Source organism: Selaginella moellendorffii, unplaced genomic scaffold, assembly GCF_000143415.4.
Source record: "Selaginella moellendorffii unplaced genomic scaffold, v1.0 SELMOscaffold_112, whole genome shotgun sequence".
Taxonomy (NCBI): domain Eukaryota; kingdom Viridiplantae; phylum Streptophyta; class Lycopodiopsida; order Selaginellales; family Selaginellaceae; genus Selaginella; species Selaginella moellendorffii.
The window spans coordinates 247,997-275,240 of NW_003314373.1; the positions used below are offsets into that span (position 1 = coordinate 247,997).

The 27,244-nt window shown below is 48.7% G+C and overlaps 9 protein-coding genes across 10 annotated transcripts; 4 read left to right on the forward strand and 5 right to left on the reverse strand.

Annotated features, from left to right (window-relative positions):
* Window positions 1-14: 14 nt before the first annotated feature.
* On the forward strand, window positions 15-2,220 carry LOC112342566 (pentatricopeptide repeat-containing protein At4g02750-like). Its single transcript, XM_024664600.1, has 3 exons — window positions 15-57; window positions 418-550; window positions 1,002-2,220. The coding sequence occupies exons 1-3, from the start codon at window positions 15-17 to the stop codon at window positions 2,218-2,220; spliced, it is 1,395 nt and encodes a 464-aa protein (XP_024520368.1).
* A 5,376-nt stretch (window positions 2,221-7,596) lies between these two features.
* Window positions 7,597-8,921, reverse strand: LOC9659105. 2 transcript variants are annotated; one of them, XM_024664633.1, is made up of 3 exons: window positions 8,823-8,883; window positions 8,682-8,759; window positions 7,597-8,217 (listed from the first exon to the last, which is right to left on the reverse strand). In XM_024664633.1, exons 1-3 carry the CDS (start codon window positions 8,853-8,855, stop codon window positions 7,708-7,710), a joined length of 621 nt encoding a protein of 206 aa, XP_024520401.1. In that variant the 5' UTR covers window positions 8,856-8,883; the 3' UTR covers window positions 7,597-7,707. The 2 variants fall into 2 exon arrangements, with proteins under 2 accessions (XP_024520401.1, XP_002990864.1); XM_002990818.2 differs by having other exon boundaries at window positions 8,682-8,921.
* Window positions 8,922-8,933: 12 nt separating this feature from the next.
* LOC9659441 lies at window positions 8,934-10,271 on the forward strand. The gene is made up of 2 exons (XM_002990757.2): window positions 8,934-9,383; window positions 9,456-10,271. Exons 1-2 carry the CDS (start codon window positions 9,225-9,227, stop codon window positions 9,954-9,956), a joined length of 660 nt encoding a protein of 219 aa, XP_002990803.1. The 5' UTR covers window positions 8,934-9,224; the 3' UTR covers window positions 9,957-10,271.
* LOC112342567 (pentatricopeptide repeat-containing protein At4g02750-like) lies at window positions 10,043-12,374 on the reverse strand. Its single transcript, XM_024664601.1, has 3 exons — window positions 10,825-12,374; window positions 10,485-10,666; window positions 10,043-10,296 (listed from the first exon to the last, which is right to left on the reverse strand). Exons 1-3 carry the CDS (start codon window positions 12,372-12,374, stop codon window positions 10,043-10,045), a joined length of 1,986 nt encoding a protein of 661 aa, XP_024520369.1.
* Window positions 12,375-12,486: 112 nt separating this feature from the next.
* On the reverse strand, window positions 12,487-14,157 carry LOC112342568 (pentatricopeptide repeat-containing protein At4g02750-like). Its single transcript, XM_024664602.1, has one exon. The coding sequence runs from the start codon at window positions 14,155-14,157 to the stop codon at window positions 12,487-12,489; it is 1,671 nt and encodes a 556-aa protein (XP_024520370.1).
* A 2,693-nt stretch (window positions 14,158-16,850) lies between these two features.
* On the forward strand, window positions 16,851-19,338 carry LOC9659442 (protein indeterminate-domain 2). The gene is made up of 3 exons (XM_002990758.2): window positions 16,851-17,522; window positions 17,685-18,081; window positions 18,158-19,338. Exons 1-3 carry the CDS (start codon window positions 17,087-17,089, stop codon window positions 19,206-19,208), a joined length of 1,884 nt encoding a protein of 627 aa, XP_002990804.2. The 5' UTR covers window positions 16,851-17,086; the 3' UTR covers window positions 19,209-19,338.
* A 1,451-nt stretch (window positions 19,339-20,789) lies between these two features.
* Window positions 20,790-22,901, forward strand: LOC9659107 (protein LYK5). Its single transcript, XM_024664603.1, has one exon. It carries the CDS (start codon window positions 20,790-20,792, stop codon window positions 22,899-22,901), a length of 2,112 nt encoding a protein of 703 aa, XP_024520371.1.
* Window positions 22,902-22,961: 60 nt separating this feature from the next.
* LOC9659108 lies at window positions 22,962-24,878 on the reverse strand. Its single transcript, XM_002990820.3, has one exon. It carries the CDS (start codon window positions 24,558-24,560, stop codon window positions 22,989-22,991), a length of 1,572 nt encoding a protein of 523 aa, XP_002990866.2. The 5' UTR covers window positions 24,561-24,878; the 3' UTR covers window positions 22,962-22,988.
* On the reverse strand, window positions 24,738-27,244 carry LOC9659443 (chloride channel protein CLC-e). The gene is made up of 7 exons (XM_024664658.1): window positions 26,965-27,244; window positions 26,525-26,906; window positions 26,228-26,425; window positions 25,710-26,176; window positions 25,209-25,661; window positions 24,981-25,162; window positions 24,738-24,919 (listed from the first exon to the last, which is right to left on the reverse strand). Exons 1-7 carry the CDS (start codon window positions 27,235-27,237, stop codon window positions 24,883-24,885), a joined length of 1,992 nt encoding a protein of 663 aa, XP_024520426.1. The 5' UTR covers window positions 27,238-27,244; the 3' UTR covers window positions 24,738-24,882.

Genomic DNA, 27,244 nt, shown 5'->3' on the forward strand with positions numbered 1-27,244 from the left:
AGTAGGTGTTGCCAATGGCAATCCGCAAGGACACGATTGTGGCAGCATCCATCTCAGGTTTGTTGGACTTGTTTTTTGTATAAAAAGATTTCTGGTTTCATGTCTTTGTTTCCCCACCCACTTCCTACATAACTTTGTGTTTTAAGAGCCTTTCTAGCTTGTCGTTTAGTACACCTTACAGGTACAAAGGTGTTTTCAAGTATCTTAAACCAGACTCGGGCCTCAATATCTTGATTGTTCCCATGGGTAAAGATTTCTCCCATTTTCGTTCAAGTATCTAGCCAAATTCCATATCTGGATTATCGAGTTTGGTAGCATTAATTTGCTCCTCTGCACTTTCTACTGTGGCAGCACTTGATGCTTCGTTTACCAAGGTTACCACAATATTTTTTAACGTGTTTGTTTGCTTGCGCTCAGGTTCAGGCCTTTCCAGCTCGTCTGCTGGTCAAGTCTACTTTAAACTGGGCCAGGTTTTACGACTGCAACTGATCTGGAACGGTAAGCTTGTTTATTGTGAACTGAACGTCATGCTCAAGTATCTCGATTACAGGTGAAGATAGGCGATCAGAATATCGAAGATGCTAGCCTCGGTCTTTTATTTGGTAGTACCGCAAAAAAAAGGTGAACTGTTCTCATACTAATCACTTATAGATTTCGCATCGTTACCTCAGATTGTTGCTGGCAAGAGCATTCCTCAAATCCGTCCGTGCCAATCTTGTAAGGCTGTTGTTTTGTTCCCTTGAGCGTTTCACAACGCGTTTCTCATTATCAGGTTGTGATGAAGCAACGAGATCTTTAGACTCTAAATTCTCTTATTCAGAAGAGTTTGGAGGCGCGGGACGAAAGCGATCTGGAGCAGATCAATAGTAGCTGTGCAAGGTTGGTAGCCATGAATTTTTTGAGCGGGAGATGGAGCTGTTCGCCTAACTAAGATGCTCTTTGAATATCCTTCTTTGACTAGTAGTCATAAGATGCTCTTTGAATATGCTTCTTTTGACTAGGATTGACTACGAACGGAGCCATCTCCTCGATCTTCTCCAGTCATGCCGCTCCATCCCGGCGGCCCACGAAATTCGCAGCCAGATCCAATCCACGCTCGGGGCTGCCGATGTCTTCGTGCAAAACAAGCTGATCGAGCTCTATGGCCGCGTTGGAAGCCCCCTCGACGCGCAGGAGGTGTTCGATGCCATCGCCCATAATAACTCCCTCTCGTGGGTCATGCTGCTCAACGCTTACTGTCGCAACAGGCAGCTAGATCGAGCAAACCAGGTTTTTCGCGCGATGCCTCATAGAGATTTAATCTCGTGGACTTGTCTCCTTACTGCACTTTCCCAAAACGGGCATTTGATTAAAGCCCAACAAGTGTTTGATCAAATGCCTATAAGGGATTTGGTCTGCTGGAACTCAATGCTCGTTGCGTACGGAAGAAGCGGAAGAATAGAAGAGGCCGTAAAGGTTTTCGAGGATATCCCCGAGAAAGATCTTATTACGTGGACTTCTGTACTTACTGCTTATGCCCATTTTGGGCAGTTGGAAAAGTCACAGGATATCTTTGAGCGAATGCCGCAGAGAAATCTGTTCTCGTGGAATGCTATGTTAGCGCTCTATGGTGTTAAAGGTTTAATGGAGAAAGCAAATATATTGTTCCAGGTAATGCCCGAGTGGAATTCTGTCTCTTGGACGACGATGCTAGACGAATATTCGCAAAACGGGTATCTTGGAAGATCTAAACTCGTGTTTGATTCCATGCCAGAGCGGAATTTGATCTCATGGGGCTGCATGCTAGCTGCATATGCACATAACGGGCACTTAATGGACGCCAAGAGAGTATTTGACACCATGCCAGAGCACAACCTTGTCTGTTTTAATGCCATACTAACAGCATTTGCCCAAAATGGCCATCTTGCAAAAGCTAAGCATGTCTTTGATACAATGCCGGAGACAAATGTGGTAACGTGGAATGCGATGCTGACGGCATATTTGGACAATGGTCTAGTAGAACAAGCAAAAGTTATGTTTGATTTTATGCTGTATAGGAATCTCGTATCATGGACATGCATGCTGGCCATGCACTCTCAGTACGGGCAGGTAATGGAGGTTAGACGGACATTTGACATGCTCCCTGAGAGAACCATCAACGTGACTGATGCTTTGCATTTCCTGGGTGGAAATTTTGCCATCAACAACGTTTTGTTGGTGCTGTTGCAATGGAAGGTCTAAATATCGAGATGTATCCGGGAAATGAGGAGTTGCACAAGTAATGGAGGGACCTTGCGCAAATAAGTCAATGACCCTTCCATATTTCTTTCGGGAGTATCATCAAGGGGTTTACTCGGCACTAATTCATCCAGTGTCTACTTTCCAAGCTTATTTTTACAACAAGAGGTCTCCTATTATTCTCTCCATGTTGGTTGATACAGATTCGAGTTTATCTTCTATTGCTTGGCCTGTTGCCACACGTTGCTGTTTATACTTGCGTTGTGCAGTGGAGTCAGTTTTCATTCTTTATGGCAACAGTTATACACATGCATGTGCATAGGATGAGGTGGACTTAGTTGTGCATGTGGGTGATTTCGAGCTTGGGTTGTAGTCATTGTGGGTAGTGCTAAGTTAGGCTTTTGACCTCATCCTCTTTCCCTTGTCTCATACTTCCTTATATTTCATCCATTCCTCTCACTTCCGTACTTCTTCGTCCCTCTACTTTTACCTCTACTTCCATTACTTTTATTCCCCTACTATTTCCTCCTGTGTTTCCATCTTGTTCTGTTTTTCCCTTTTCCGATCCTTTCAACGATCTTTGTATTGCAGCAATTGACCAGCTTATGAAGGAGTATTTTGATCTCTTTGAGTTTGACCTATCGTATGGGGCTAAAATTGCCATACATCATCTGATTCTAACCTGGGATGCTCGTCCAATCAATGTTCCTGTTCGTCATCGGTCACCCAAAGAGATCAAAATTTTACGTGCAAACATCAAGGAGATGTTGGAAAAGGGTGTTATTTGGAAGTCATAGAGTCCTTAGGCATATGAACGTCATCTTATGATGAAGCCTGATGGGAGTATTCATTTCTACATCGACTACAGTCCGTTAAATAAAGTGACAATCCTAGATGTGTACCCTCTTCCTCACACTACTCATCTCTTGGATCATCTGGGGCGAAGTCGTTGGTTCACCAAGCTAGATCTTGCTTTTGGGTACTGGCAAGTACCGATAGCTCAAGCAACTTTCCAGCGGATGATATACAAGGTTCTTTGCGATATGCCAGAGGTGATTGCTGACTTTATTAATGATGTCTTGATCCACTCATAGGGGTCGTGGAAAGAGCATGTTTATGATGTTTGTAAAGTGTTAGATCGGTTACAAGACGTTGGTTTAAAGCTGAAGCGGTCAAAGTGCATATTTGGGTCCAAGGACACAACTTATTTTGGATACTGTATTTCTCGTGAGGGTTTGCAAATTGATCCTGACAAACTTGTGGTTGTTCTAAAGTTCCTTCCTTCAAAATGTGTGAATGATGTGCAACGTTTCCTAGGCAAGGTGTAGTACCTTGGTTGCTTTGTGGATCATCTTTTTGATCGCATTGCACCGTTGAGAGCGTTGCTGAAGTCATCAACGTCATCTTTCATTGGGTCTTCGGATTGTGTGGTCAGTGCCATCCCATTGCATATATAAGTCATACATTACAACCAATGGAGGTGAAATACTTCACGACAAAGAAGGAGTGTTTAGCAGTAGTCTGGGGTTTTGAGAAACTTCATGCATATCTACATGGTTCTCAAACGTTACTTGAAGGTGATCATGCTGCCGTTACTTCATTATTGAAGCGAAAGAACCTAGTTGGCCGTACTGTTTGGTGGGCTTTGAAGCTTCAGATATATGATTTTGATGTTGTTCATCGCCCAGGGAGTTCTATAACTGATTCTAATGCCCTTTCTCGAGCTCCTCTTCCTTCTCCACTATTTTCTCATGTTTTTGATGAGCTTGTTGTTCCGCCATCTGTGGATTTTCTAGACGGAGATTTTGTGCCATTGGCGGTTGTTGTACTTGACATTCAGTGTCTACAAGGTGCAAAAGAAGATCTATCTTCTCTTGATGAGGTTCGCGAGGCTCAAAAGATTGAGCCATGGATTTGAAGACTTCGAAATGAGTTTGAGAATCCTGCATCACTTGCTAATGACTTGCCATTCTGGCATTTACATTCTCAATATCGCCTTGAAGACGGCCTTCTTTATTTTGTGGGGACGGATCCTGATGATCCTTTATGGCTAGTGGTGCCTTCCATTTTTATTCCACGGTTTCTCTATGCTGTGAAACACAAAATCCCTAGGCCCCAAAGTGGAGCCGGAAGGGTGCCACGTGGTAGTGGCTAAAGCAAAAGCCAAACAAGTGTAACACGTTTGGGCCAAAAGCTCCGACTTGAAAGATCGAGAGCGGGAGTGGAACTCCTAACGAAGTGCTCGAGGAATGAGCACAAAGCGAGCAATAAGCGAGGCTCCAAAAAGGGACCCAAAAGGACCAACACATGACACGTGGAAGAGTCCGAGATGGAGTCCGAGGTGGAGTCCGAGATGGACCCGAGGTGGAGTCCGAGGTGGAGTCCGAGATGGACCCGAGATGGAGTCCGAGATGGAGTCCGAGATGGACCCGAGATGGACCCGAGTTGGAGTCCGAGATGGAGTCCGAGATGGACCCGAGATGGAGTCCGAGATGGAGTCCGAGGTGGAGTCCGAGATGGACCCGAGGTGGAGTCCGAGATGGACCCGAGATGGAGTCCGAGATGGACCCGAGGTGGAGTCCGAGATGGACCCGAGATGGAGTCCGAGATGGACCCGAGGTGGAGTCCGAGATGGACCCGAGATGGAGTCCGAGATGGACCCGAGATGGAGTCCGAGATGGAGTCCGAGATAGACCCGAGATGGAGTCCGAAGTCGAGACCGAGACCGGGACCGAGACCGGGACCGAGACCGAGACCGAGATCAGGACCGAGACCGAGACCAAGGCCAAGGCCGAGACCGAGCCAGAGCCCGAGTCCGAGTCTGAGTCCGAATCCGAGTCCGAGTCCGAGTCTGAGAGGGTGAAAGCCCAAAGCGTTCGTCTCCCAGACCCTGGGGGGTTTGGTGAGCTCCAAAAGTATAGTAGGGGGAGGACTGTTGTGGAGCCAGTTTGGCTAGGAAAGGCCAGTTTGGCCCAGGAAGGCCGGACCCAGTGTTGGGTGACGAGCTGCCCACTGGTAAGTCCAAGACTAGAGTGAACATGGACCGACAAGTGGGGTAGCTTGGTGAAGTGTTCAAGAGCCGGCTCTAGTTCCCCCGGGAGATCGACTAGCCGATGCTCCCAGTCCAAGTGTGGGTGGCACTACCTACTTGGATACCTGTCGTGGCTCAACGGAGCCTCGCTCTAAGCCCATGGCTAGAGCACCTAAAGGCGAAAGGCGGGGAGAGTACCCCCGAGGCTCACGTAAGGCCATGGTGTTCCGAAATGTTGTCCCGAAGGCCCAGACTGTGGAAAGGCAGAGGAGCAGTCCTCTGGTGTAGTGACTAAGGATACAGTCGTGTGGTGAGGAAGTCCCAGAGGACCGTGGGACTTAGTGGTCGGGCCTGTGAGCCTTGATCCAGTGGCAGCGTTGGCAAACACGGCCATGGCCAGAAAGGGACTTGGCGAAGACCGGAAAAGGGATATTGGGGAAGGCTATTCCCCATGTCTGTGGGCATCTTAAGGATGCTAAGGAGGGGATCTGGAATGATCACTCATGGACGAATGGCCCAGTCCTTGAGAGAGGGGACTGTGATGCAGGTGGTGTTAGACCACCAGTGTGACCAAGGTAAAGGGGCATGGCCTTAGCGTAACGGGCGGATATGTCGGTGGTACCTTGGGGTGTCGGTCATGGGATCGGACACGTGGAACACTTGGATCAAGTGCAAAGGTTGAGTGGCGGGGATGCCATTCTTGGGGCTAACCAGCCCAAGTCTGAAATAGGACTTACGGAGGTTGTGAGTGAGACTCCTCCGAGTGGTTGGAGGTGTGGTTAAGTGACTAAAGTAGAATGGAAAATTTAGTCGCTTACACATGCCTACCATGATTCTCCTATTCTAGCCAGGCATATGAGATATCGTCATGTGACCGAGAAGCTGCACAAGTCTTTCTATTGGCCGAAGATGTGATGTGATGTTATCCGGTATGTGCGTAACTATGTTTGGTGCTAAGCTCATAATACTCCCCCTTATGCTGTAGAAGGATGGTTAGAGTCAATTGCAATTTCCCGTTCATTTGAGTTAATGGCTTTTGATTTTATGGGACCTTTTCCATGATCGACTACTGGCAATGAATATGTTATTATTGCTTCTGACTATTTGACTCATTGTGTGGAAATTGGTGCTCTTGCTATTGCCTCTGCAACTGTTGTGGATACTTCCTTCTCAATCGAGTGGTGTTTTAGCATTCTTGTCTAGAGTAGATCTTTCGGATAATGGTCCCGCATTTATGGCTGAGGCATTTTATGTTTTGACATCTCGATTGGGGATATGCCACACTTTCACAAGTGTTTATCATCCACAATCAAACAGTTTGGTGGAATGGCTCGTTTAGACATTCAAAGGAATGATCACGAAGTACGTGAACTTTCAGCATTCGAATTGGGATGGTTATTGGTCATTTTTTCAGTATGCATATGTCACAGGGGTGTAAAGTTTTGTTATGCTTCACCATATAAATTTCTATATGGTCATAATCCAATATTACCAATGGAGCTGGGTTTACCTTCACAATTGCCACGAGTTGCCGATGCTAAGTCATGGGATTAGTATTTGACGAGCATTTTTCCACTTGTCCAAGCAGAGTCTGCCGAACACTTAGGCCACGTACAAGTGAGACAACAATGGCACTACAACTCTTATCATCGTCCACCTACGGAGTACAAAGTGGATGACTTAGTGTTAGTCCGTTTTCCCCATCTTATAGTATGTGGTTTATCTAAGAGGTTTCTTGGTCAGTGGAAAGGACCATATCAAGTGTTGTGGCAAGTTGGACTGCAAGTTTATGAGGTTTGATATGACGTCCAACAAGTCGATCCTCCAAAAATTATACATGTGCAACAGTTGAAATGCTTTATACAAAGGGATTAGGAACAATTGGTACCACCTACAAATCTGCCAATGCTTCCTCCTGAAGTTCCTTCAGATCCCAGCCTATCTAAAAGAGAACCTTGATGGTCTTCTATTATTCCGAGAGGAGGGGATGATGTGAGGTCCAAATGTACAATTATAATGCCATATACTAATATTAGCATAGTGGGGTTTTAGTAGCCGTCGGATTGGTTTCAATCTGGATTACTCGCTCCTGTATATAAGCTAGGGTTTTTGGGCTAATTGATATGCATATTTTCTATATTTCCTTTCCATATTCTATGCACTCACAACTATATTTTTTATTTTTTATAATATATTTGTAGATTGTAAGTGAATGATATTTCAAATTTTATGAAAATTACTTATTTTGTAGTTTAGAATGAATGTATATATTACACATTTTACATAGTTTGGAAAATGTAATTTAATTACACAATTATTTTTTGTAATCCAAAATTTTAAAAAAGGGATGGTAAATTTATGGTTGCATTAAATTCAATCATTTTATTTTTTCTTACAAGTAAAGCTGATCCTTTTAATAAAATATTGGTAAACGAGGGGTTTACCAGTTGAGTTTCAAGTTAGCACTGATCATCTCTCACCAAGTCAAGTCGGTAGAGAAACGGGACAAGCACGAGACAGGCCACCACAACAGGGATGGGACCAAACAGCCACAGCAGCAGCGGGAACGCAAAGTAGTACCCCCTGGTCCCGACCGTGTAAAAGTTTGATCCCCGCGCAAGCACTGCGGCAACGTAGTCAGGAGTGATCTTGGAGTCGCCTGTCACAGGAGTGTTGATGAGGAAACCGACATGATTCGTGAAGCGGACGGACTGCATGTAGCAAATGAAGGAGAAGAGGAAGCACGCAAGCAGCGCGACGAACTTGGTGGCGATGGTGATGTCGTCGTGAGCTCCCAGGACGGTGACGGTGCTTGAGAATCCATGGAGTGGCCGCTTGACGCTGTAGCTGCTGCTGAGGAATGCGGCGAGGCCGGAGCTGAGGAGGATGGCGGTGGAGGCCATGAGGGTCGAGGCCATGATGGAGTTCCGGAGAGTTTGGACAGCCAGGATGTTCTTCTTGTCATTGTCCTGCACACACACACACACGTTTCACGAATCTTTGTGATCTTATACCAAGCACGGGTTTTCTTTTTCCCGAAAGTCAAAAGCGGAAAACAAGGTGGAACTACTGCTAGAGAAAAGTTTCACGAGGATTGCTCCCTACTACAAAGCAATATACCATTTTGATACTTCCATCCCATTGACCAAAGTCTTTTGGGCAGGACGAGTCCAAATACCTCACACCACACACCGCAGAAATGCCGTGGAAATGCCAAGCACAACTGGGAAATGAAATGATTCAATCCAGGATCCAAGCACGAAGCCTTGCATTGGGAAAAGAGATCTCATTTCCTTCCCAAAGCACATCCAGAAACGAAAACACGCACGCCACCGACACACAAGAAAACACAAGAGAGAATGCGAAAAAGAGCGTGAGAGAGAGCGGGAGAAGAAAGGAGGGGATTGGAATTTTAGGGCAAGAGGAGGAGTACCTTCATGATGCTGTGAACCCAGGCCGTTCTTCCCAAGTGATTGACCCCCACCACCGTTTTGAGTGGATGCCTCCTCACCTTGTAGAAATAAAAGACATGGTAAGCCAACAACAGAAGCAATCCCGCAGGAACCAGCAGCACATCAAAATATAACTGCTTCCACGCCGCCGCCATTCGATAAATATCCCGAGCGCAAGATAGAAATGAGTGTTCTTCTAAACCTACAATAACGAAATGGAAAGTAATGTTTATTCAAATATAAAACAGAATAAAATCAGAGCCGACATTATCGACGCGTAGCACGATGGTTTTGCTGGCCTTGAGAAAATGCCGTGTCAACCAACAACATATGCGCATTGCGCATCGAATCTGGCTTCGTTTAATAAAGTCTTGTTTTGTTTCATGGGGGTCCGACCACAGTCCACTGAGTGGCTCACTTTTGGAGGCTTTGAAAACGTTTGATCAGCACACCCTTGTGTGTTGGTGTTCGAAGGGAAAAGTGGCTTGTCCTTTCGCCAAAATCCAACTTTCCAAGCGCAGATCATGATCAAAGACTGGGATCTCTGGCTGGTTCCACTTGGATTCGCGACCCTCGCGACGTATCATGGCTACTTTCTGTATATCTACAAGACGCAGCCGCTCCTCACGGTGATCGGGGCCAACCATGTCGGGCGACGAGCGTGGGTTCGATCGATGATGGCGGTAAGCAGCTCTCGAGTTCTAGCAAGTTTCTTTTAAGAGCACATCACATTTACCACTTCATGGAAACGCCAGGATGTTGAGAAGAAGGGTGTCCTTGCGGTGCAAAGCTTGCGAAACTCGATGATGGGATCCATCCTGTGGGCGTCGGTGGCGATACTCCTGTGCTCCGGATCGGTGGCCTTCATCAACACGTCGTATAGCTACGGCATCAGAAAGCCCGTGTTCGAGAGCTTCGGTGGCGGCAAGACCAAGCAGGATGAGACGACCATGTCGATCAAGGTGACTTTGCTTCTGGGATGTTTCATGGTTTGCTTCTTTTGCTGCATGCAATCGGTGAGGTTCTTAAACCAGGTCAGTTTCTTCATCAACACGCCCGGGGAAGAGATCCTCTCCAAGTTTGTCACGCCGGAATACGTCGCAAGTCTGTTCGAAAAGGCTTGCAACTTCCAGGCAGCCGGATCGAGGAGCTTTTATTTTACGATCCCACTAATTTTGTGGATCCTGGGCCCGGTTCCTCTCGCCATGGCGTGCTTCGTCATTATCCCTTTCCTGTACCACCTTGACATGAAGTAAAAGAAATCTATTACCCGCACTTAGCAAATGTTCCTCTGAGTCAAACAGAGAATGTGTTTGCCAAAACGTAATCTTTCTTGGCCAGTCTAGAGCTGAACCGGGGCCAAACACCCACAACAAAAGTGGGAAGGCAAAGTAGTATCCCCTGTTTTTTGTGGTGAAGAAGTTCGATCTTGGGGCAAGGACGCCAGCAACGTAGTCCGGAGTGATCCTCGATCGAACGTTGATGAGAAAGCCGACATGGTTGACGAACCGGACTGTGGAGAATCGATAATGGCCTCTACTCGGATGGCCTCCACAGCCATCCTCCTCGCCGCCTTCCTCGCCCGAGGTTGCAATCCTGGGAGCTCGCGATGACATCACAATCACCACCAAGTTCATTGTCCTCCTTTCATGCTTCTTGTTATCGTTCCTTTGCTACGTGCAAACCATCCGCTTTTTATTGTCCTGAATTCTACCATCCAAAAGGCTAAAGAAATGGTGAAAGAACTTAGTCTACCTTCACGATGCTGTGCACCTATTTCATACCCACCACTGTTCTAAGTGGATGTACCATGCGCTTTTTCTCCACAATCCCGCAGGAACCAGCATCTCTTTCAAAACAAAACGAGGAAATGCTCGTAAAAGGAATCTCCTCTGACTGTCTTGTCCTGGACTCATAGCTCTGTGACTTGGATGACTTTGGAACATGGTGGCGTGTTGAGTCACTCCTGGACGTCCACGCTTAACGCTTTCGAACCTTTGTCGGACGTGCAAGATGGTTGATGGAGTTTCTACGTCAGTCGTTCCAGTAGTTTCGATTTCCTAGCTTGCAAGCTCGAGGAGCAGCCTTCTTTTCACCTGGTTGCTGCGTTTGTTCACCAAGAACATGTTTGACAACAGGATGTAGGACGCCGAGTGCTCGGGCTCGATTTGCATCACTTGCTTGCTCGCCTTGGCAGCTCTCTCGTCGTCTCTGTAGCTCCTACACCCGCTCAGCAAGGATCTCCAGTCCAGTCCACCGGGAACGAACGGCATTGTCCAGATGAGTTCCTCGGCATCCTCGAGCTTCCCGGATCTTGACAGCAAGTCCACCATTCCACTGTAGTGGTGCCGCACAGGCTTTATCCCAAAGTCCATGCTCATTGACACGAAGATCGACCACCCGGATTGAACGTCACCGGCATGGCTACACGCGAGGAAAACGCAGATAAACGAGACCTCGTCTGGTCTCGCGAGGAGCTTCATGGTTCCAAACAAGAGCATTGCCAAGCTCGACTCTCCCTTGTGGGAGTAAGCCGCGAGCATTGAGTTCCACAGCACGACGTTTCTCTCGGGCATTGCATCAAACACCTTCTTTCCTTGTTCGTGGTGTCCATTGTCGACATAGGCCGTGAGCATTGTACTCCACGCGACCAAGTCTCTCTCTTGCATCCAGCCGTAGAAGAGATGCTTGGCTTCGTCAAGGTAGCCTTGGAGCGAGTATGCCGAGATCATGACTGTCCAGGAGATTAAGTCCCGATCGACCATTGTGTCAAAGAGGTGTTTCGTAAACTCGAGATGTCCTTTCTGAGCATACCCGTAAAGCATCACGTTGTAGGAGCTCATGTTCCGCTCCGGCATCTGATCCAGCAACAGTTTGGCCTCCTCCATATGTCCTCTTTGCGAATACGCTGCTAGAATTGCGTTCCACGACACCAAGTTTTTCTCCATCATGTTGTCAAACACCTCCTTTGCCTGATCGAGAAGCCCGTTTTGGGCATATGCAGTAAGCATGGCAGTCCACGAAACGAGATCACACTCCGGCATCGAATCAAACACGGACTTTGCTTGATCGATCTGAAGACTGTGTGAGTAGGCACACAGCATTGCATTAAGCGATGCTAAATCGTGCTCCCGCATCTCGTTGAAGACTTTCTCTGCAAATTCCAAATACCCGTCTTGGGCATATGTTGAGAGCATCGCAGTCCATGAGACAAGATCTCTTTCAGGCATCGCATCAAAGATACTCTTAGATTCCTCGAGAAAACCATTCCAGGTGTAGCACGTAAGCATAGCAGTCCACGAAACGAGATCTCGTTCCGGCATAAGATCAAACACGCGCTTGGTTTTCTCGAGAAGCCCTCTCTGGGCATATGCCGAGAGAAGCGTGTTCCACGAGACGAGATCCTTGTCTCGCATCCTCTCGAAGAGATCCGAGGCGTCGCGGAGGAGCCCATTTCGGGTGTAAGCTGCGAGCATGAGATTCCAGGAGAACTTGTCCTTGGGATAGGTGCGGTCGAAGACGAGGCGCGCATTCTCGGCACTCCCGTGCTTCCCATACATTTGGATGAGAATGTTGGACAGGAAGACATCGGTGGCGAGACGAGATTCAAGGCGAGAGTGAGCCTCTTGGAGCATTGGCAAGTTCTTGGCGGATTTGAGAAGCTCGATGCCCATTCTAGAGGAAGCATTCGAATGTATCAAGGGGGACTTCAGCTCAAAGTCAATGGTAGTCAATGGAGTCTAACATGGTCTTTGCATTGTGTTGACTTTCGTTAACTTTTTGCTCTTAGAGCATGTCCACTGCGAGCAAATAGGCTGCCGCGTGATGGGCGTTAATTTCCAGCGCTTTCTCTGCCGCTCTAGATCCGGTCTCTATCTCCTTGTGGCTCTTGCACGCGCCAAGCAGGCAGCGCCAATCCATCATGCGCGGCGCAAAGGGCATGTCCGCGACGACGCTGCGCGCGTCCCTCACTCGGCCAGATCGGCTGAGCAGATCCACCACGCACGAGTAGTGCTGCATCGTTTGCTGGATTCCAAAATCAAAGCCCATCGACACGAAGATCGATCTGGCGAGTTCCATGTCACCGCAGCGGCTGCAAGCTACCAGGGCCGACACGAAGCACACGGAGTCGGGAAGATCGATCGTCTTGAGCTCGTGGAAAAATTCCAGCGCCTTGCGAGAAAGTTGACCGCTTTGAGCAAATGCTGCGAGAAAAGCATTCCAGGTAAACAAGTTTCTCTCTGGCATCATTTCAAAGAGGCCCCTTGCTTGATTCAGACGGGAATTCTTTGCATACCCGGACAAGAGGCTGTTCCAAGAAATCAAGGTTCGAAAAGGCATTCTATGGAAGATTTGTTCCGCTAAGGCCATTTGACCATTCTCGGCATACATTCCCAACACAGATGTCCACGAGACATAGTCCCGCTCGGGCATCTGAGCGAAGATTCTTTCTGCAAACTCGATGTCTCCGATTCCCGTGTAAGAGCCCAGTATGGAGTTCCACGCAATGAGGTCCCGAACTGGCATTGAATCGAACGTGTGCTTTGCTTCTTCAATATGCCCGTTCTGGGAATATGCTGCAAGAAGAGAGTTCCATGAGATGACGTTTTTCTCTGGCATATTTTCGAACACTTTCTTAGCATTTTCAAGTTTACTGGCAGAGGCATAAGCTGCTACCATAGCTGTCCACGAGACAAGATTTTGCTGCGGCATGTCGATAAAGATCTTCTCCGCTTTCGCAAGATGCCCTGCTCCGGCATATGCTGTTAGCATGGCTGTCCAAGACACTAGATCCAACTCCGGCATTTTATCAAAAATATATTCAGCATCTTCTAAACAAGAAAAATGTGAAAAACTTGCTAGCATAGCTGTACAAGACACAAGATCGTGCTCCGGCATAGAATGAAACAAATGTTTTGATTCTTCTAAATACCCATTCCTGGTATATGTATTGAGCATGGCAGTCCATGTGATCAAGTTTCTTTCTGGGACTTGATCAAATAATTTCTTCGTGGATTCTACGGAACCACGCTGTGCATAGAGATTAAGCATTAGATTCCATGACACCACGTTGTGTTCTGGCATCTCGCAGAAAAAGAGCGTCGAGCTTTCAAGTTGCCTGCTTTGGGCATATGCAGAAAGCATGGAGTTCCACGAAACCGTGTCCCTGGCGGGGATTTGATCAAATGCAAGCTCGGCGTCGTGCAGATTCCCGTTCCGGGCATATACCGAGAGAAGAATCGCCCACGAAAAAGAGTCCTTGTTCTGGATTCCATCGAAAGTCTGCCGTGCCAGCTCTGGGCTTCCACACCGCCCGTACACGTCCACCACCTTGTTCCACACAAACACATCGTCTGGATCCACCAGAGCCGTGATCCTCGAATGCACATCACGCAGTGCTGGAACCGTCTTGCAAGATCTAATCAGCTGCAAACACTCCGCCCTTCTCGTGTCCATCCATCCATAATTTTAAAAGAAAAGGTAGTACTAAGTACTATGCTAACTTATTGATATAGAGAAGGTGGTAGGGCAAACATATAGGAGCTATGCTACTACACTACTACTACTACTACTAACGTTGTTAGTGGCAGCCCACTCATACTCACTGTCACTGGAAGGAATGGAACTGACTGTGGGTACTGAGGGTGTGGACCTCTTGGGTCAGACAAGGTCTCATAATTTAGGGCTGTCTCCCCTTAGACGTCATGATGATGGTGATCGTGGACTATTCTCTGACTGACCCCACGGTCCATCCAGGAAGTAAATCAGCTTAAATGCCAGGGGAAAGTAATAGTTTGACTGGTCAAACAACCCCATCAAGACAAGTAAGTACCTGGGAGGAATCTATTTGACTGGATATCTAGTGGGGAATCTTAGCTTTGAGATGACCGAGAATGGAAGTAGAACAAGTGAAGTGTTGCGTTCTAAAGATCTAAAACAGCACACAAGCGGGCATTTGCATATAAGCGGGCATTTGCTGTCCAGAAGGATACCGTCTGTTTGTTCTTGCGCTTTAGCTCCAGCTTTGTTTTCTTGCTTGCTTGCTTGCTAGCTTTGCCTTGTTGTTTCGTCCCATTCGCGAGTTTTTATGGATTTTTGTGTGCTTGGGAGAATGTAGACAAGGACAGGGGTGGGCAGGTTGCGCCTTTTGTCTTTCTCGATCACGTATTAACTTCAACTGAGAAGGATCACTTGAGATTGTGATCAAACCCCGGAGTGCGTGCAAACAATGGGCTCGAGCCAAGATTTAAGATCATATTGTTTGGAAGAGGCTTATTTTGTCGAGCTCTTGTCTCTCCTCTTTTTTTTTCGTGTTTGTATCTTCTTTTGTAAGTTGGCTACGGAGAGAAATTCCCTAGGCATAAACAGACAAGGCCTAAAGCTGAAGAACAGTGTCCCTTTCGTTTTGCACCACTCGACTGGCTGGCTCGCAACAAAAATGCCCCAAATTCCTACAGTGCGATCGCAATCTAAAGGGGTGGCGGGATTAGAGAAAAAAAATACCACGAAAGAGAGCTTTGATCTGGACATGTTTGGATTTCATATGGTTTAGCCAACGCTACATACAAAACCAGACAAGCAACAAGGAGACAAACGAGAGAATCTCGCTTCGAAGCGGGGTATATAGATAGCTCTCTGTGCATGGCAATGTTTCCAAGATTTTGCCAGTGGCTGACTATAACAGGGCCCTTAGCCTTCGTTGACTAGAGAGGTTTTTTTTCTCCTTTGTTTTCTTTTGGACCTTGATCGATTCAGCCAAAGAACCATTTTAAAATACTTGTTCACTCCGATTGATTCCTCCCAAGTCTCTTGAGTTGAAGCTCTTGTTGTGTTGTCACCACTACTTGTCCGAGTTATCTAAACCCGAACTCTCTCTTTTTTGGTACAAGTGCTTCTCTGCCACCGCACCGCCACACAGCGCCACCACCACCACCATCTTAAAGCGATTCTCGAGGCAAGATCTAGCCCATGCATTAGTATACTTGTGAATTAGAAGATTAAATATGTTATACAAGTCTCAACTAGTATCATACCTTGCTTGTACGGGTGGCGCATTGAAAAGTGTTATATTCCCTTTCTGTAGCAAGGGAATCAATGTAAAACAAGGAAAAGTTTATTCCTCTCAAAGGCGAGGGAGGAGATTTGGCATCGGGATCATCCAGCGTCGCCAGAGTGCATATAAAAGAACTTACTTGGGTGGCACCAGGAGAATAAAATGAAGATTGGGCTGATCATCGTTCGTTGAACGAGTGCCAAATCTCCCCCCGTGATCATGGCTGCTCAAAGTCTCGATCAAACGTACGGCACTAGAGGGATTTCCTAACAAAAAAATTGGGGATCCCATGATCATCACCCCATCTGACTTTCAACGTTGGGCGATTTGATCTTTTTCCTTATTTTATGAAAGCATTGTGGGCATTTTATAATCATCCGCGGTTGCGTGTGTATGAGTGCGAGCAATTCTTTTTTTGCTTCTGTATGTGCGTTTGTTGAATGATGCAACGTTGACATTGCACGGCCATCATTACATTGCTGATTACACCCTGGATTATTATATTGATATTAATTACTATTATTATGGCTCAAAAAAACTTCAACATTTTTTCACGTCGATCAGAAAATTCGGAACGAGACAATTGATGCGAGATTGGAGAAGAGACAAACGAGACCATGACACCACCAAGAGAGAAGAAAAAAAAAACACACAAAGGACAAAGCCAAGGACAAATTTTTCTCGCTCGCTTGAATTCTTCTGGAATCCAATGTAATAAGACGGGCCTGTCGTGTGCTTCGGCTATGAGAATACCAACAAAAAACAATGCGTTGTGTGTGTGCGTGTTTGTGTGTCGCTTCCTCCATTTTGTTTTGCCAACTTTGTAGATCAAAATGGAGGATTTGTTTCGGCCACCATCTACATTCTATTCGATTCTCCTGATCGAAATTCTCCCCTCTCTTTTTCTAAGCCAAAAAACTGATTTTCTACCAGGCCAGGGAGAAGAACTCCGTTTGCTTTGTTTGCAAGCCAAAGCGAGGGTGGCCAAAACGGATGCGACAAAGACAAGGGTAGGATTCGTACCGATTTTTGGGCCAAGACGTGGTCACAAATTTATGTGCCGATTTTCGTACAGGTGGGCAGTGGACAAGTAGAAGAAGACCCCTTCACTGCTGTTTCGCTGGATCTTAACCAGGGCGGAGCCAAATGGAGCGTCCAAGCTATGGATTCTTCTCCCGTGGCTCTTCATAATCATCACTGTGTCTTCTTCTTCTTTCTCGCTTGCTTGTCTTGTTCTTGTTATGAAAGCTTGCTTGTTATGAGAGCTTGATCTCCTCGATCGTCCGAGGTATATCACCTGAGAGAACGACCGTCTCGATAGCCGCGGAGTCGATGCTCCATTGCCAAAATCTTCTAGTCCCCGATCACCAAGCTCCAGCTATGGCGTCCCCGGCTGCTCAAGATCCCTCCTGGTGGCAAACTCCCGGCCTGGAGGCTGCGAATTTGCCATGCCGGGGCTACAACTTTCGAGGTGGTGCTGGCTTCCACTCCTCGACGAGGGATCACGATTACCAGCAGCAGCAGCAGCAGCAGTACCATGGCTTGCAGCAGCTCAACAAGCATCACCACGGGCAGGACGTGGAGTGCCTCTCCAATTTGACAACCTCGGCTTCCACTGCTGGTGATTCGTCGCCCGGTGATGTTTATCAGTCGAATCATCGTCACCATCAACAGCATCTCATGGTGGCTTCGCTCCAAGCTGCTGCCACTGCTTCCTCGGCCGCTGCCGCTGCTTACAAGAGAAAACGAAGCCTCCCTGGAACACCTGGTAAGTTTTCTCCACGGAAAGTTTCCTCCTTTTCTTCCACCACTTTCTTTCTTCCCGTAAAGTTTTCTTCCATGCTAAGTTCTTTAGAAAGCTTTATACTGCAGCAGCGATTCATCACCAAGTTGGTGTGCTAACTTCCAGTGTGGTGTGGCTTATTTCCAGATCCGGAGGCCGAGGTAATCGCCTTGTCTCCCAAGACCTTGATGGCCACCAACAGATTTATCTGCGAGATTTGCAACAAAGGCTTCCAGCGAGACCAGAACCTCCAGCTCCACCGTCGGGGCCACAATTTGCCGTGGAAGCTCCGGCAGCGAAGCAGCAAAGATGTTCGCAAGCGCGTCTATGTGTGCCCAGAGCCCAGCTGCGTCCACCACGACCCGTCTCGAGCGCTGGGCGACCTGACGGGCATCAAGAAGCACTTTTGCCGCAAGCACGGCGAGAAGAAGTGGAAGTGTGACAAGTGCTCCAAGAAGTATGCCGTCCAGTCCGACTGGAAGGCTCACTGCAAGACGTGTGGGACGAGAGAATATCGTTGCGACTGTGGCACTTTGTTCTCGAGGTATGGATGCAGTTTTCTATAATCCCATTTTCTTCCATGATCTTGACATCATGAATCGCTCGAACTGTTCATACAGGAGGGATAGCTTTATCACACACCGAGCTTTCTGTGACGCTCTGGCCGAGGAGAGTGCTCGAATCTCGGCGGCCCAGAAGCAGCAAGCAGAAGCCCAGCAAGCCCAGCCAGATGCCGCGTCCAGTGGCGTAAGCTGCCTCTCCTCCCAGCAAAGCCTGCTCAATCACAACACCGCCGGCGGCAACGAGAGCTTGTGCGACTCGGTCGTCTCCAAGAGCATCGGATCGGACTCGTCACCACCTCAAACTACAGAGAGTCACCACTGGCCGGCGACTGCGTCAACCGGCCTGTCACTTTGGACGTCAGCGCCTGGAAGCAAGCAAGATCAGCAACAGCTCGAGTGTCACGATCACGAAGAACAACAATTACTGCTCTTGAAGAGCTTGGTGGCTGAGCAGCATTCAGGCAACGTTCACGGTGGTGGTGGTGGTGGCTACTTAACTTCCATCCTCTCGGCCAGCAACAACAGCAACAGCAACAGTAGCAGCGGTGGTACGATGACAACATCAGCAACGGAGCTCGCGAGCAGCCAAAGAGGATTAAACAGCAGCAACAGCAACAGTAGCTTGATTTCGCTGTCATCGGCAGCAAACACGCAGCTCTTGTGCTCGCATTCACACTTCCCGGGCAGTACCACGGCTGCTATGTCAGCCACGGCATTGCTTTTGAAGGCTTCGCAGATGGGAGCGACGACGAGTAACTTGTCTGCGGCCAGGCCAGCAGGATTGGATTCCTCTTCGTCGTCTCCCTCCACATCGTCCACGACTGCGGCTTATAGCTTGTGGCAAGCGGCAATGAACGAAAGCACCATCGCCAACAGCGTGGAGCATTCCAAAAGTTTCAACAGTGGTGACCAGTTCCATGGATTAACGGACCAAATGGTCATGTTTAGCGATCACCATCATCAGCCGCACCAGCAGCAGCAACACGGGAGTTTCAACCCGAACTCCAGCAGCGTCGACACCACTTTCACGCACGATTTCCTGGGAGTTGGAGCAGCCCATAAAGAATTCGCTGCTACTCTCACGACTCTGGCATCTGGGGTTGTCTAGATAGATCACCGGGTTTACTTTTTGTGTGTGTTTGATTCGAAAATGTCATTGTGATTAGCCAAGTGTAGCGTTGCCAGCAAATGCCATTTCAAGGCATTTTGAGTTGACCATTTCACCAACGTTCTTTTAAGCGTGTTTTCTTTCTCGGGCAGTGCCAATTGTCTCGTTGGAGCCCATGTTCGATTGGAGGTAATCTATCAATCTCGTGACTACTCTGCTGCAGCGCGCCGTGTGTGTACACCCGCCTTTTGCTTTTCTACAAAATGATTCCTGTGCTTTATCTGCACTGATTGCAGCTTGATATGCAGAGGCTTACGGATGCCAATTCGAAAGAAAAGAAAGAAAACACCACCACCACCGCGTCAATCAATCAAGAGGAAAAAAAATATCCACGAGAAGATGGCAATGACCAAAAGAAACAATGGAGAAAAGAGGCAGCACTGCCGCCAAGGCCTGTGCAGTGTTGTGTTGCTCTGCTCAATGCCTCGAACACCGTTGCAAGATCACAATTTTTTTCTAGCAGTTTGGAGAATCCTTTGTACCTCCCGTTGGTGAGAAGCTCAATAAAAAGGCATAAACAAGGCCGGATGAGAGATCATCGCTGGCAAAGGAGGAATCAATTGGAACGAGAAAAGCCCTTTCTTTTCTTAATGGAAAAAAAGTTTTTCCGAGCCGAGCTTTGTGCAGCAGGAATAAGGGACATGGATGACACGCAAAGACAGGCATAAACCGACGGACGCAGATTGATTCCTGGCGATTTGGTACCGTCGGATGGGAGGACCGCCAGAGCCATGCATGGCTGCGCCATCTTTGTATCGTGGTCAATAATAGTCATCATGGAGCCATGACGAAGAGAGAAAGCACATTCATGCACGCATGCATGCATGCATGTGGATCTTGTACGGTAGAAGACCAAGTACAATCATTCAAGTAATACCCACATTGGGCATTTGCTGTATTAGTGGCATATTTCAGGAAATGTAATGAATCAAAGTCTTAAGTGCATTGGGAAATTGCAAGACGTATTATAATTTACCTGAATGTGGCATTTTCTAGCATTGCATTAGGGGAATAAAAAATGTATATTGAGAGATAGTATTTGCCTGAATGTGGCATTTGCTGACATTGCATTGGGGGCAATTGCAATACATAGGAATGTGGCATTTTTTTGGGCAATTACAAGACCATAAACATGGCTGGCAAGAACCAAATGATCCTATTGAGGAGCCAATAGATCTGACAAAGATTACTGTTTAATTGCGACCACATCTCCAAATCTTCCCTTGTAATTGTCGAAACTTCCCGCCGTGTTGACCCGTGCTTGAATGGGGCACCAAATCCCACTCGGTGTTCGGTCAAGCTCGAGACGTTACGTGTCAGCCCCGGCACATGTACGACCCAATGGAGCCCCGCCAGCGTGGCATCGCCATAGTTGACTGGATCGCTTAGCACTGTCTCGCTAATAGGAAGGACTGGCTATGGCGGCCATCGCCTAGAACGAACGCTCCGTGGAAGAAGATTCGCTGCTAGCCTCGAGCCGCATGACATAGGTGGGTGACTTCTAAATCTTTTCCCATTCCAATGGCGATCGCGGGGGCTAGATTTCTGATGCCGCTGCGGCGATCGCCATCGCCACTGCTCGGGATGATCTCCACCGCTTTGCTGCTTCTCCTGCTGCTATGGAGCGATCCATCCGCGAATGCCCAGCAAGCCTACGTCGAATCCGACCAAGAGGGCTATAGCTGCGTCAGTAACTCCACTTCCTGCCAGGCCTACGCAGCGTACCGAGCTCTCCAGGGCGACACTCTCCAGTCGGTCGGCCTCCGCTTTCGATTGAGCGTGGAGCAGCTCGCCGAGGCCTCGCAAATCGCCCAGTCCGCGACGCTCGTCCCCGACCAGGTCCTCCTCATCCCCTTGAACTGCTCCTGCGCCTCCGGACGCTCCCAGTTCAACGCCACCTACATCATCCAGTCAGGAGATACGCTCTATCTCGTCTCCAACGGGACCTTCCAAGGATTGACGACGTACCAGGCGGTGGAGCGCGCAAACCCACTGGCGGTTCCCACGAACTTGCAGCCTGGCGATTCGATAGTCTTCCCCATCCGCTGCGCATGCCCGAGCTCCGCACAAGTCGCCGCGGGGGTGACGTCGCTGGTGACTTACAGCATCTGGCCGGGGGAGATCTTGGACGGGATCGCCAGGGCCTGGAACGTTTCACGGACTCGGCTAGCTTCCGATAATACGGTGTCCGGGAGTGCTGTCCAGGACTCCAACTTGCAAGCCTTCACGACACTGCTGCTTCCGGCGAGCCAAGACCCGCCACCGCTGCCTCGCCAGACGCTTTCGCCGGCGGCTCCGCCTCCCGCGAATAATCCCCCAAATAATTCTCCTTCTCCGGACTCTTCGTCGTCTTCCGGCAGCAACACTGGGATGTACGTTGGCATTGCAGTGGCCTGCGTAGCGGCGGTTCTTCTCGTCGTCGTGGCGCTCGTCATCTTCTACAGGCGGAGGTCGAGAAAGGTGACGAAGGCGTCCTTGCAGAAGTCCAGCTATGGCCACGGCGGCAGCAAGGATGACCGCAACTTTGGCGCGTTTGGGAGCTCCGTGAGCAGCAGCTACGCCGAGCCGTCGAAAGAGCAGCCGTCTCCGCACGCACCTCTCCTTGCGGGGATGCATGGCCTCGTCGACTCGGAGAGGCCAGTCGTGTTCTCGTATGAGGAGCTCTGCGACGCCACAAACAACTTCAGTGCTTCTCATCTCATCCAAGGTTCTGTTTACCGGGGAATACTCCGGAAGCAGCTGGTTGCCATCAAGGAGATGAAGGGAGGAACCACGTCCCAGGAGCTGAAAATCCTGTGCAAAGTCCACCACAGCAACCTGGTGAAGCTGATTGGAATTTGCAGCGGTGACGACAAGCTGTTCCTGGTTTACGAGTACGCCGACAATGGTTCCTTGAGCAGCTGCCTCCATAACAGGACCCCTGCCGCTACTGCGATGTCCAAGATAGAGAACGCTCCTATGGGCTCGGCGTCGGTGTCTTCGGCTTTCCTGAGCTGGAACACGAGACTCCAGGTAGCTATGGACGTTGCGACGGGCCTCGAGTACATTCACGACTACACCAAGCCCAGCTTCGTGCACAAGGACGTGAAGAGCAGCAACATATTGCTGGACGCCAATCTGCGTGCCAAAGTTGCCAACTTCGGGATGGCCAGACTGGTGAACGATGCGGCTCTCACCAAGCACATTGCCGGAACGCAGGGATATATGTCTCCGGAGTACCTGACGCATGGTTTTGTCACCACCAAAGTGGACGTATATGCCTTCGGCGTTGTACTGCTGGAGCTCTTCACGGGACGGGAGGCCATTCTCAGCACGGGCACCGGCTCGGAAAAGCAGTACTTGGCCGACGCGTTTGTGAAGCTGACCGACGGGTTTGCTGGTGACGACAATGATGAGAAGATTGAGAAGCTCAAGCACTGGGCTGATCCCATCTTGGACAATGCGGTCCCTTGGGACATAGCTCTCAACTTTGTGGAGGTGGCGAGATCCTGTGTGGACGCTGATCCGGATGCGCGGCCCAATATGAAAGACGTAACTTTTAAGCTCTCCAAGCTGCTGGAGAGCTCCCTGGAGTGGGAAACAGCTGCAGTTTTGAGTAGGAGGTATAATACTGCTCCACTGGAGGGGAGATAACTGTTCTCTGTCTTGCCTGTGTGTATGTTCTACAAAGAACGCATATGAAAAGCGAAAAAGTAAAATAGACCGAGATTTACTTGGAAGTCAAAAGGGCCTGGGCGGTTTCTCTAGCACGGCCGAGAAAAAGAGCTCTTTTCCATCTTTGTCCAGCTTCGGAGTAACCACCCAGAGATGCTTCTTGTAGTGCAGCTGGAGGAAGAAGTAAAGATAGTCATCAATGTCTTGCTTCGGGCAGAAGAAACGGTCGATCCAAAGCAAACCTCCCGGACGAAGAACACGGTCCCAGTCGAAGAGAATATAGTCCAGTAGGATGTGATCGATCCAGCCATCCAGAAAAAGCGTCGTATGTAATATATCCAGTGTATTGTCGAAGAAAGGAAGGCGCTGGTTGACGGAGAGATAAAGCGGGACGAGTCCACGCAAGGCGATCATCTCGTTGAAGGGTGCACCGAGGTTTAGAGTGGCCGAGATGATTGTCACGTTGTGCTCCTTCATCCTGGCAGCAAACGTCCCTGTCCCAACGCTAAAGTCGACTCCAATCCGGATTTCCCCCGCGGGCTTGAGCGCCAGAACATCGGAGATCCGGAAGTCCGCAGCCGTGCTTGTGCTTAGATTCACCGTCACCCATCTCGACTTCTCATATCCAAGGAGGTCGAAGCACTCGGAGCACTTGTAGAAGCCTTTGCTGGATGAGGAGTTTGAAGTGCCGTTCTTTGGTTTGTTCCCAGCCAAACACTCAAAGTTCTTGCACTTGTAGTTGTTCCATCGGACGTTTCGGCTGTCCGGAATCCGCCACAGCGACTCATTTGCAGCTAGTGGCTTCTGGTATAGCTGCGGTGCTCGGGCAAGGCATCTCCTTCGAGGAAGAGGATCGCATCCATGCACCAAGAGCTTCTGTCCCAGCGTCCAATCATCCGGACAGTAATCTCCGACGTCGTAGTCCATGTACTGCTCCAGCTCTGCCTTCATCGACGTAGCACAAGCCAGCCCGACGGACGGAAACGTTGCGTTCCCTCCCATGAAGTTTTTCTTTCCAGGCTCCAGCCTATGCTCCCTGGGAAGAAGGTACTTGTTAATCTCCTCCACGCCGAAGCTAGAAGACTCCAAGTTCGAGGTTTTGTTGTCTTGGACTTTGGAAGCTGCCGTACTCTGCTGCACGCATCCAGTGATTTTGAGCTGCATGAGGAGTGACTTGGCCTGGTCAAGAGCGACAGCAACGTCCAACAGAAGCCTGCTCTGCTCCTGCCACTCCGGCGATTTTTCTCCCTGTCCCGTAGTCATGCTCTCCTGGATCGACTCCATAGCCTTGCCTACTTTCCCCTGGAGACTGCTGACACTTGATACTAGTGAATCTAGCTGAGGACTACCCACTACCATCCCTTGCCTGTCAATGTGCTGAGTGTCCCCTCCCAGAGTTGACCAAGGACGATTGAAGAAGTGAGCATGGTCCTTGCCGAAGAAACCCATAAAGTAGAGCCGCACCAGGCTGGTAGCCATGACTGTTACCACCAGCATTGCCAGAAGGACCTGTATGCTCCACACTATCCTCCACAGCTTCAAACCGTGGCAACATGATCTTCGACCGTGTTGCTGCTGCTGGTGGTGATGCATCCTGAAATACCTCACTGGCTTACCTGCTTGATCTGACCGCCCCATCCGCCATGGAGAAGAAACCGGGCCGTCTTCTTAAGCCCTGGAGCGCCATAGCGAGAGCACGAGTGAGGCGATCCAAAGAAGCATGCGAAAAAGCTTAACCCCGGGGCTTGAAGTAGCGCACCAGGATCCCAAGACGTGCGAGTTTTCTAGCAATTTCCGTCCGTGCCCACGACCCACTGAGTGCGAAGGATTTTCATAATCCATGTCTGTTACGATAAGATAAGGTCGCATTACGCCTCGGTTCTTGAAAAATATAAAAGAAGTGGAACCCGTGCCGACCATTTCCTTTAAAACATTCCGAGAACTTCGAGTGAGAGCAAGTTCACTGCATAGGCAGAAGCTTCTTTGTTGCTTCTACCCTGGCAGAAAATTGTGTTAGCATGCATTCCTTGTCGTGAAAAAACTTAAAAGACTTCTTACCTGCAAGCTAGCTTGATCGCGTCTTGATCGATGATGCCAACAACCTGTCCATCTTCTGATAAAACAGGAAGCTGCCTCAAGCCACGATTGGCTAGAAGCCTTTGAGCACTTTCCAAATTCATATGGAGCTTTGCAGTAACGACGTTCGTCCTGCAGATATCAGATACTTTCTTTTGAGGAACCTGGGAAAGAAAGACAATGTCAGCCTGAAAAAATTGCCGTCCATACCTCAGAAGGCTTTCGAAGTTCTTCCTGAATGTCTCCGAGAGTAAGAATACCTTCCAGACACTTGTTGCTTCCAATGACCAGCGCGCACCATTTCTTCTCTCTAAGCATCGAAAAAAGCGTGGCTTCAACGTTAGCATCTGGAGTAACTGCGAGGTAGTTCTCCCGAACAGCAGCTGATACGAGAAGTTCCTTAGCCAGCTTGGTTTCAGAAACATCTGTCACGCATAACGACTCTTCAACGTAGCAAAGTTCCTCCTTATCATCCTTTGAACTTGTCGCGTCCAGTGATCCAGACTTTTCTTGGCTAATATAGCTCGAGGCAATCCACGATGATAGACCAACCGCTGCCATGAGAGGTAGTATGATACGGTAGTCACGGGTGAGTTCAAAAAGAAGCAAAATAGATGTAAAAGGCACTTGACAGACTCCCGCAAGCACTGCTGCCATTCCGACCTGCGATACATTTTAAGTTACATACGTTGATAAAACAACGTAGCTTACCAACGCATATGCTTGCGGCGCAGCCACTTCCAAAGCGTCGAGATGATACATAGGATTCGCGTGGCTGATAATGTATCCTGCTAGTTTACCATAAGCTGACCCCAGAGAAGCTCCAATAAAGAGAGAAGGCGCATAAAAACCTCCAACGAGTCTAGAACCGCGGCACAGAGATGTAGCTACCACTTTTGCTGCGACAATCTGGAAAAGTAGATCAGCTGGCGGACCTCTTGCCCAGGGTCTTGACTCTAATATAGCATCGACGTTCTCGAAACCCCAGTAGAGAACTTCCGGGTACGCGAGAGCGATCACTGCAACACATAATCCCCCAAGAGGTGGCAAAAACGCTGAAGGAATGCCTGTTGATTTCTGCAGGTTGTCAAATAAAGAAGAAGCGGCTGCGGAACACTTTGTCAAGGAGATCGACAAACCTCCACAAATGACACCAAGCACGAGATACAAAGGGAGCTCTGCACAGAATGCCGTTCAAACTTGCACCAAAAAAGTTTTTTGTCACATACCTGCGGGAGATCGAAAGTCATAACTTGGAATCTTAAAAGCCGGATCGCTTCCAAGTCCTGCTTGGGAAACAACGGTGGCAAGAACGGAACTTAATATAACCATGGCAGTGGTTAAAGACCCAGCCGAATCAGCAGCAAGTGAAGATTTTAGCACGGATTCAACAGCGAAGAAGCACCCGGCTACAGCTGCATTAAATCCTGCAGCATACCACAAAGGTATATAAATCACAACAGTCCTGCAAAAATTCACAAGAACGTATAGATGTCAAGCAACTTAAAAGTGATGAAGAACTTTACCAGATGAAATGCCTGCTGCAGATCCGGCAGCCTTGAGAGCTAGTGTTCTCTCGCGGCTACTTCTAAACGCTGAGCCGATGCCATTACCAACCGATGCACCGATCTCCACACTCGGGCCTTCTGGACCCAGTGAATTGGCCGTGCCAAGAGTCACAGCAGCAGCTACGCTTTTTAAGAGCGGCCTCGAAAGAGCTTGTACCTTCGTCCACAATTTGGAGTCGCTCCGATCGATCCAGGACTGTAGGAAGTTGATCAAACCAACAACGAATCCACCACCCACAGGCACAATCATAATCTGCTTCCAAGTTTCGGCAAGCGGCTGGGATCTAAACCACGTCACTCGAGGAACTCCATGCCACACAATGTCATGGATTTCGTGCACCTGGATAGAAAAACACTGAGATTTTGGGAAAACAAATTCTCCAAGAAAGATCACTTACTGTGTAGTTGAATGCTACGACGCCGATTCCAGTCAAGAGCCCAACGCCACAGGACATGAGCACTGCAAAGCCCTCCGGAGGCATGGAATCCATGGCTCGAGCATAGACTGCTCCATTTCGATTCGAAATATCGCGAGCTTGCCTCAATGCTGCGCGTTCTCCTTCCCCAACAGCGCACGCCGTGACTCTTCTGGAAATCGAGACCTTTCTGACCTTCACTAGCGGAGCGATAGATCTCCCAACCATGGCGCAATGCGGGAGCGCCATCGCCATTCCACTA